We start from the raw sequence: 9550 nt of genomic DNA, 5'->3' as shown, positions 1-9550 counted from the left end.
TAAAATGCTTGCTAAGGTGTTCTCATTGTGGCGCAGTGGGTTAAGAATCCAATTGCAGTGGCTCAGGTCACTGTGGGGGTGTGGGTTCCATCTCTGGCCTGCTACAGTGGGTTAAGGGATATGGAACTTCCAGAGCTTCAGCTCAGATTCAGTACCTGGCTCAAGAACTTCTATATACCATGTGTACAACCACGAAGAAAAAAAAAAGCATGCTAAAATCTCTAGACCAACAAATAAAATACAACACAAGAAGAAGTGCTTTAAAGTCAATAGTACACTAATGTTATCCTAGTTTCCACAGCTTATATTTTGGATCCTCCTAACCAATGCAGAGTATTAGGGATTACCTGGTAGTTAAGAGAAAGAGTTCTTGAATCCACTTGCCACTGTGTTACCAACAAGCAGTCAGATAGTCAGTAAATTAATTTTTTCCTGCCTTTTTAAATCTGAAAATCAAGAGTATTAGTAATATCCTTAAATATAGTGACTGTTAAATTCACATAATGAGATGAGTAAAAAGCCTGGCATTGAATATGTGTTACCATTTGTTGTTGTTTTTTCTACCGAATCAGTGAATGGGTGACAATTTATATTAGGGGTGCAAACCTTCGCACCATTAGTGTACTAGAGAAAAATGCATGTTGAGAAGATTTACATAAGATCATTAACCTAGATAGACTTTCTGGACATTTTCAGATTTCAGGATAATCTGAGTGGTAGATTAGAAATCCAGGGGCAGATATTACAGTATTGTGGAAAGAACAAAAAAGCATATAAAAATAAGGTAAAGTTACCTTATTTTAAAAAATAAAAATGTGTCTGAAGGAAGTGGGATAGACAGAGGAGGATACAAGAAGAAATTGAACCTAAAGGAGATATGAATATTCTCAATATATGAGTGTGAATGTATACTTGACTTTGAAAGTAGAAAAATATTAGAAATGGTCACTTAAAGGTTTTGAGACAATAGTAAGGGAAGGTGAATACCTCTTTTATTTCTATACCTCTTACAGCATGCATTTAAGAGCATCAGTTTTGAGTTCTGTGATCTTGAAATGGTCACCCAAACTATCAGGCAAAGTTTCTTCTTCCATAAAATGCAACTGTTAACATTTTCTTACTAAGTCCTGATAAATTTTAAAATAGATTTAACATGTGAAAATGATATAATATTTAGCACAAAACAGATATTTCTAGCATCTTTTTGTTCACATATCCTTTTCTGCTTTTCCCAGAAGAATATTTCTAGTTAATGACAAACACAAATAAAGTGCTTCCTGAAACACCACCCATTGGGACTGGAAAATCTTTAGAGAGGAAAGCTGTTTTGATGGAAGCAAATATGATTCAGCATCTGGGGATAGAGGCTTGGAACAGTCCCTGATATCATTTGGGAATATTATTCTTTGTTCAGAATAGGAGTTTCTAAGATGGATCTCAGGTTCTTTGTTCCATAGGCAGGCCTGCCAGGGGTCAGTCCAGTACATGGCTGCTGAAAGGCAGGGTCTGCCCTCACTGTGAGCCTCTACAGGTGAGTGGAGAATACTCCCTTGCCTAATCTCTTGGAGACAGTGGAGCCTTATAGCTGATCCTTGGGCTGAGGGATAAGTAGCTTGCTCTGAGTCTTGATTTTTCCTTTAGTGTTCTTCATAGACTCACATGAAAAAGGGCTTGTGAAAAGTGTTATAGATGCAAGGGATTATTGTTGAGTAAACTGTTTTATTCTGCATTCATGTTAGTGAGTGTCCCACTGTGTCTGAGAAGGGTCATCATTCTTTGGGGCAAATAATATTAGATGAGCACCCAAGGCACTTTCTTCTCAAGTCTTGGCTTTTTGTGACTTCGAGGATGTCATTTCACCCTCTTGGCTCTTTTGCTTGATCTATAAAATAGTATCCATTAAGTCACCCAACCTCAGGTTCTAAGAGGCAATGTGTATGAGTCCACATGTCTACTGTGTGGTAGTGTATGTATGATGTTGGTATGAACATATGTGTGGCATACATATCTATACTTGTATATGTTATTTGAATATATATGTATTAATAGTGTATGCTCATGCCTAATATGTTTGTGGTTATGGTCATTAATGGTAAATGCCCAGTTCATAATTTTGAATGTGTATAATTACGTGAGGGCTTTGTAGTGGAATGTATGCATATACGTGCCTTCATATGTATAGTCATGTATGTGTGAGCACATATGTGCATATTGTCTTTGTATTTATATATGCACATATATGCATGTGCGAATGGATCCATTCATCTGTATGTCTAATGTAATAAGCATCTTTCCAAAGTTTGTCGCCATCTAAATTAGAGTTTTCTCTTCAAGTTACCACAGTCACAAAGACATAAGAATTCACCTCAGCATGTCTTCTAAAGAAGCCAGGCATCTACTGGCCAAGTGGAAGTAATCGAACCTACCAGGGATGTTGCTCAGGATGGGGCAGACCAATGCAACCTTCTGGACGGGCTTTGTCTTCCTGGGCTTCTCCAGCTTTGGGGAACTGCAACCCCTGCTTTTTGCACTGTTCCTCTCTCTGTATCTTGTCACTCTGACAAGCAATGTGTTCATTATTGTGGTCATCAGGCTGGACAGCCATCTGCACACCCCCATGTACCTCTTTCTTTCCTTTTTATCATTCTCGGAGACCTGCTACACCTTGGGCATCATCCCTAGGATGCTCTCTAGTCTGGTCAGGGGCAGGCAGGACATCTCCTATGTGGGCTGTGCTGTTCAAATGTTCTTCTCTGCTTCGTGGGCCTGTACCAACTGCTTCCTCCTGGCTGTCATGGGCTTTGACAGATATGTGGCCATATGTGCCCCACTGCACTATGCCAGCCGCATGAACCCTAGCCTCTGTGCCCAGCTTGTTGGCACCTCCTTCCTGAGTGGGTATCTCTTTGGGCTGGGGATGACACTGGTCATTTTCCACCTCCCATTCTGCAGGTCCCATGAGATCCAACACTTTTTTTGTGATACTCCACCAGTGCTGAGCCTGGCTTGTGGAGATACAAGCCTGAGTGAGCTGGGAATCCTTCTCCTCAGCCTGCTGGTCCTCCTGGTCTCCTTCTCCTTCATCGCTGTCTCCTACACCTACATCCTGGCAGCAATCTTGAGAATCCCCTCTACAGAGGGGCGGAAGAAGGCCTTCTCCACCTGTGCCTCTCACCTCACTGTGGTCATTGTTCACTATGGCTGTGCCTCCTTCATGTACTTGAGGCCCAAAACCATTTATTCTCTCAAGCGGGACCAGCTTATTGCTGTCACTTACACCGTGGTGACTCCTCTCCTCAATCCCATCATTTATAGCCTAAGAAATCGGGCTGTGCAGACAGCCCTGAGAAATGCTTTCCGAAGGAGACTGTTGAGTAAATGATGAAGGCTACTCCAATAGGAGAATCTCCTCTACATTGACTAGACAGACACCAGAAACCCAGGCCACTGGGCTAGATATTCAGGTTCTTAGGCCAAAGCTGCCCCACCCCCAATACCCTGAAAGAGCTGCTTCCTCTGTCTTGCTTATCACCCAGGGACGCTGGGGAATGCAGAGGCGGGACTTCCTATTCTGTTTACTTAGCTTAACTCACACTGAGCTCAGAGTCCGAATCTTCACCTTTAGCCTCATAGATGCCACCCCTAGTTCCTGAAACCCAGTTCGTTAAGAATCTTCTAACTGAGTTGAACAAGGTGAAAGGAGTTTGGAGTGCTTAAATTCAAAGTCAGGCTGGCTGGGGCTCTGCTGGGGATGCTGTGGAGATTTCTTTTCTTTCTTTTTTTTTTTTTTGTCTTTTTAGGGCTGCACCCAGGCATGGAAGTTCCCACACTAGGGGTCGAATTGGAGCTGTAGTCTCCGGCCTATGCCACAGCAACGCCAGATCCGAGCCGCATTTGTGATGTACACCACAGCTCTCAGCAACCCACTGAGCAAGGCCAGGGATCGAACCCATAACCTCATGGTTCCTAGTCAGATTTGTTTCCACTGTGCCATGACAGGAATTCCAGATTCCTGGAATCATTATATAGTTCAAGTATCCAACAAATACTGTGATTCCAAGATCTGAAACTCAGTGACTACCAAGTTAACAAATCAGTTTAATGCTTTGCCAAATGAAAAGGACAGTTTTTTCTCTCTTCTGCTGAGAGTCTTTCATCTTTTTGTGTAGTTGTCTCCTCTCTGTGTCACTCATTTTTACATTGCCCTCTTCTTTTTAAGTGGCTCTCCTAGTTAGGTAGATTCTATTTCAGGAAAGATATTTATTTACTATTTTCCTTGATAATTGTTGTTACTCTCTAATGGCCTCTGGATCTTGAGTGTCAAGGACTTCCTTACTTGGGTCACTCCCAAGCATGGAGTGGAAGCTGCCGTGGAACTCTCTTTCCTGCCTATTTCACTGTGCACCCACAACATATTATGCATGGTACCAGACAGCCCTAAGGATAAGTAAAGTTGGAATGAATTCACCCAGCTGTCAGGTAGGAGTTTGAATACAGGTTCTGCCACTTCCAGTTTGACCCTGGGTAAATTACTTTACCTTTCTCAGCTTCAAAGTCTTTATTTGTAAAATGGTTGTAACTTCGTAGTTTTGCATTATGAAACAGGGTCATGCATGTGAAGAATTTAATTCAATACCTGGATCACAATAATCTTCCAATACATATCAGCTACTACTATTGATAATGTGCTAATAAACAAAGTGATATTGGCTTCTAGTTTAGGGAGAGGTTATTCTCCCTGGAAGATCAGAGGAAGCTTCATGTCTAAGGCAGTACGTGAACTCGTTCCTACAGGATGGATGAACTTCGAATGCAGTAAGTGGAGAGAAAATACATCTATTCTAAGACAAAACAGAATAACTCAAGTCTCAGTGGTAAGGCAATAAAGCTTATTATAGAGGGTGATGCATTGTCCAGAGAAACTGAAAATGTCTCACAAATGATGGGAGCAGTTTAACCTGGATTAAAACTTCTTTGCAGATAACATTGTGAATAGCTTTCTTCAGACTTGATGCTTTTGGAAGTAGGAGATAGGGCACAGTAAACCTCTGGGCAGAAAGTAGGGTGGAATCTGGGAAGTGATTTAGGAAGATGCACCCAGCGACAGAGAGCATGATAAATCTCAGCAGGGAGAAAATGGAGGCAAGGAGATCAGTAAGAAACTATTGGCATTATCCCAAAGAAAGGCAAGGAGACCTGAACATGGATAGAGGCACTGGAAACTGAAGGAAATTGCCAACATGAGATTTTTACAACGTGGGATTCATGGAACTCATCAGTGAGTTAGAAGTAAGGCGTATCTTAAGAGAGAGGGAGGAGGCAGATGTTCTTCAGATAGGAATTCACAGTTTTCCATACTTAGGGGAAGAAGCACCCTCTGGTTAGAACTTGGTAGAAATCCAATTTGAGAAGAAGAAAGCTAGTCCAAGAGAAGAGACCAGGTTGTAGTGAAGTAGGAGGTAATTAAATGGCAGAAAGGAGTTGGGTCAGGGGAGAAAAGCCATGTACTCTACAGCCTTTTTTCTAAGTGAGTCTAGAGGTAATCCCCTCAATGCTGAGGCTTTTTGAGCAAATTCATTTCCAAAATGTATGCAGTTCCTCTAGCAAAAAAATCCCCAAATATATGCTGAGCAATGATGGTACAGATGTTCTAAAAATTGCTGAGTAATGCTCAAAGATCCATCTACCTTCCAAATGTAGGAGTCTTGGTATGTAAGAATATAAAAATCACATGATGGATCTTCCAGATTATGTTTACAGGAGCCATCTCTATAGACCTTACCACAACTGGGGTGAGAACAAGTAGAACTAGTTTACAAAATCTCCCTAGATGATTCAAATTCCCTCTCTTGATTATGAATGTGACCACATGCTTAAAAAGAACAAATCCTCCTGCCAGGTGCATACACACATGGACCCACAGCAAAGCAGAGGTCCCTTTGATGTGACCACAAAAGCCTAACTCATGGTTCTTTAAAAAGCCAATTAATTCCAAAGACTGTGGGGTCTCACTTTCTGAGTGTAAGCCTAGCTTTACCACTTTTTAGGTGTGTGAACTAAAGGAAGTTTCTTGACATTTTGGTACCTCCATTTTCTCAACTGGAAATGTAATTTTGATGGTATCTATTCTGGGGGCTTTTTTTGGTGATTAAGTCTTTAGAGCAGAGCCTGCCATACATAAAACACCCAACATAACCATCTATTATTATTGGGAGTTTCTAGGCAATATCACTTTAGGCTAAAATATTTGTTACCTAGTTTATGTTGGCAGAAGCCAGGGCCAGCAGGGTCCAGTATCCTATAGTTCATGATCTAATCAGACAAAGAGTAAAGTGCTATTATCTGGCACAGTGTCTGACTGGAGATGGTAAAAAGATGAATCTAAATCTAGAGACTTGAGGGGACTAAGTACCAGGAAATGGGTTAAACTATAGGAAACAGGAATCGGATGATTTCCAGGCAAATGTTTGGCATCAGAGGGGTCTATAAAATGTGAAAGGGAATGTTCTGTTAGGAGTGGAAGAGTTTGGGACCTAACCAAGCAGTAGGAATTAAGAAAGAAAAATCAAAGATGTAGCCACAAGGGCTGGATCTCAGAAGCTGGCTCCAATCTATAAATTGTAAAGAAGAGAGCAGCAAGAGTAAAGCAGGGATTCTGGTTTAAAGTAAGTAAACAGAAGATCGAGGACACTCCCACTGTGGGTGCAGTGGGTTAAGTATATGACTGCAGGATCTTGGTCTCTGTGGAGGCATGGAATTGATCCCTAGCCTGGTGTAGTGGGTTAAAGGATCTGGCGTTGTCTCAGCAGTAGTGTAGGTTGCAGCTGCAGATTGGATTCAATCCCTGGCCTAGAAACTTCCATATGATATGGGTGCAGCCATAAAATTAAAAAAAAAAGTGAAGAAGAAGAAAATGTAAGTATGAATTATGAGGAACTTAACTGAGATCAAGAGGAGAATTTGATACAAATTCTAATTGCTATAATATTATCAATTTTTTTCAGGTTCTTCAATAAATGTAATACACACACACACACACACACACACACACCCCTACCTTCCCACCCTCCATATTTGCCTATCTCCTTCATCCCCCAATACTTCCCACAACACCAAGATTCTCTGTGACCCTGAAAAAGCTGCTTATCAGTTGCCAAAATAGGAATTGATAAAACCAACATAATCATAGCCAGCAGGGTGGCTTCGGCCCCGTGGATCCACATATTGTTGCATATGCGAGGCACAGAATGACACTTGTTCTGGAGTTAGGGCCTGAAACGTAAAAAAAGAAAAAAAAAGAAATATAGTTACAGGGATTTAAAATAGCTGTCTCCTTGAGGCTTCCAATATGCCCCAAACGCAGGAAGGCAAGAGACTCTAGAAGAAGAAGCCAGCCCCAGTCCTATCACATGCTTTTCTCATAAAAAGAAATCTATAATTTCTAACGAATAAGACCAAGTCATCTTTTCAACTCATTTCTTGCCCAAGAGTCCCATTTCACTTTGCACTACTTACCCCATTCCCTAAAAATGGCTTGTTAAATAAACAGGATAAAGAAATAGTCTTAAAAACCAAGTATGTCTGGGATTGACACTGATAGTCATGAGAGATTGACTGTAGGTTTTTGAGTTGGGTCAAGATAACATGCGGTAGCCATCAAAGCAAGAGATATCCTGCGCATGACAATATCTGAGAAAAAAATGGGGATGAGGAAGGTAGTTACCTATAATAAGTGGGTAGCCAGGCCTGAGATGAGCAAAATCTAGGTTATGGTGAGACCATAATGAGAATGGGTGCAAACTGGAATCTGACCTGCTTCATGTCCTCTTTGGTGATATAGGCTTTGCCCTCTGCCAGGGCTTGGAATGAATTCTCTATTTCATCACTGGACTTGATGTTCTCTGACTCCTTGTCAATCAGGAAGTAGGTATAGTCCTCTTGAGTGACATAGCCCTTCCTGTTGGAGAAGCAGATCAAGAAATGTGCCCTCTTGGGACAGAGAGGACGGCAAGTCCCTTTCTCATCCTACTCAGTGTTTCAGAGACAGATGGAAGCTGGATTCTCCAAGGGCCTCTCCCATCTCAGCTCTCTGAGACTATGGACTGTGATCCTTCTTTGACTCCTGCCTCATTTCCTTACAGCCAAATAAACAATTTCTTAAGTTCCAACCTTCGTTTCCACACGGATCATTCGGCCTGACTTTCTAAGTAGAACTGGGAATTTCCTAGTAGCACCAGTCTCTGGGTATCTCAAGCTCTTCAAGTTGAGTTGAAGACCTTTATTTCTAGTCTTCTTAGGTCTATGGTATCCTCTGCCCCACCCTCACCAGCTCACAACAACTCCATCCCCAGAAGTTGGCCTCTGAATAATCTGTGTCTCCTTAAGACCTTACACAAATGAAGGAATTCTTCTCTCAAGGTCCATTCTCAGAAGCAGCTGAAATTCATTGATCAAACTTAAACCAGGAATTGAACAAATTTCAGAACTGGTGCCTGAGTTGGAGTTAGTGCTATGCACTTTGGAGATACTCCTAAAAGGGCACCAAAAGCTGTCCAATTCATTTATGGGAGACTGTATCTTCCTACTCTCAAGCTGAATTAATTTCATGTTTTATGTATCATTTTACTTTTTGTACTTGCCCCTCCTCCCCAAACCCCACTCCCTGCTATGGTCTGGCCCTTCATCTTTCTCCTACCTCCCTGGATCAACAGCATCCAGGAATTTCTCAAACTTGGGTTCAGATTCACCCTCTTCCACCATGGGCAAGTAGTAGTTGAGCCCTCTCAGGCAGGACCGGAAATCTTTGTGACTCAAGCGACCTGTCAAATTCTCATCAAAGTGCCTAAAGAATAAAAACATTTTCTCAAGTTCAATAGAAATCATATTAAAGAAGAAAAGAGGAGTTATTGTTGTACCAGCTGGGGATTTATAACACATCATTAAGTTATCAGTTGAGTGGAGAGCTTGCCTGTTTTCCACACTTTTTCTTAAACCTAATGGATGGAGGAAAATGCATAAAATGTTGAACATAAGTATATTTCCCAAAAGTCCAAGAATCTCATAGACATACTAAGATCCATGGGTTGAAGCTAAATAACATATCCAAATCTTCATTTAAGATTCTACTAAGCCACACTGAGGGGAAAAAAAAATAGTCATTTGGGGATTCATTCTATATGGTCTGGAAAACAAAGAACCAGTCAACTATGAAGTTATACTCACCTATAGGTCGTTTTAAACTCCTCTAGTGTCTCCTCACTCACACCGGGGGTGTCTCTGAAAGTAAAAACAAAAACTAACTCATGAAACAAAACAGAGAAATAGAAAAAGACATGCCACAAGAAGAAGAGAAGAATTTTCGAGGCTATCATGCTACTCAAGTTATCTAGTTCAAGGCTGGGCCACCTATGGCCCATGGGCCAAATCCAGTCAATCACTTATTTTTGTATAGCCAATGAACTAAGAATAGCTTTTACATTTTTACATGATTGAAAATAATCAGAAAAGAAGAATGTTTCCTTATACATTAAAAATTATAAGAAATTCAAAT

The 9550-nt window shown here is 41.1% G+C and overlaps 2 protein-coding genes across 2 annotated transcripts in view; one reads left to right on the top strand and one right to left on the bottom strand.

The window, feature by feature from the left end:
- On the top strand, positions 2444-3382 carry LOC100154445 (olfactory receptor 10Z1). The gene has a single exon (XM_001927230.3). The coding sequence runs from the start codon at positions 2444-2446 to the stop codon at positions 3380-3382; it is 939 nt and encodes a 312-aa protein (XP_001927265.3).
- The window catches only part of SPTA1 (spectrin alpha, erythrocytic 1), a 66588-nt gene continuing 64038 nt past the window's right edge, over positions 7001-9550 (bottom strand). The window contains exons 49-52 of the mRNA XM_005663219.3: positions 9223-9276; positions 8696-8842; positions 7813-7957; positions 7001-7272 (exon numbers count right to left, since the gene is read on the bottom strand). Coding sequence (XP_005663276.2) covers positions 7147-7272; positions 7813-7957; positions 8696-8842; positions 9223-9276 — 472 coding nt within the window. The 3' untranslated portion in view covers positions 7001-7146. The remainder of the gene's footprint in view (positions 7273-7812; positions 7958-8695; positions 8843-9222; positions 9277-9550) is intronic.

This window comes from Sus scrofa, chromosome 4 (assembly GCF_000003025.6).
Source record: "Sus scrofa isolate TJ Tabasco breed Duroc chromosome 4, Sscrofa11.1, whole genome shotgun sequence".
In the NCBI taxonomy this organism is placed as follows: Eukaryota; Metazoa; Chordata; class Mammalia; order Artiodactyla; family Suidae; genus Sus; species Sus scrofa.
This window is presented reverse-complemented; position numbering and strand designations above follow the sequence as displayed.

Coding starts and splice junctions, on each gene's coding strand:
- LOC100154445 (XM_001927230.3), top strand. CDS start 2,444: ATGGGGCAGACCAATGCAACCTTCTGGACGGGCTTTGTCTTCCTGGGC.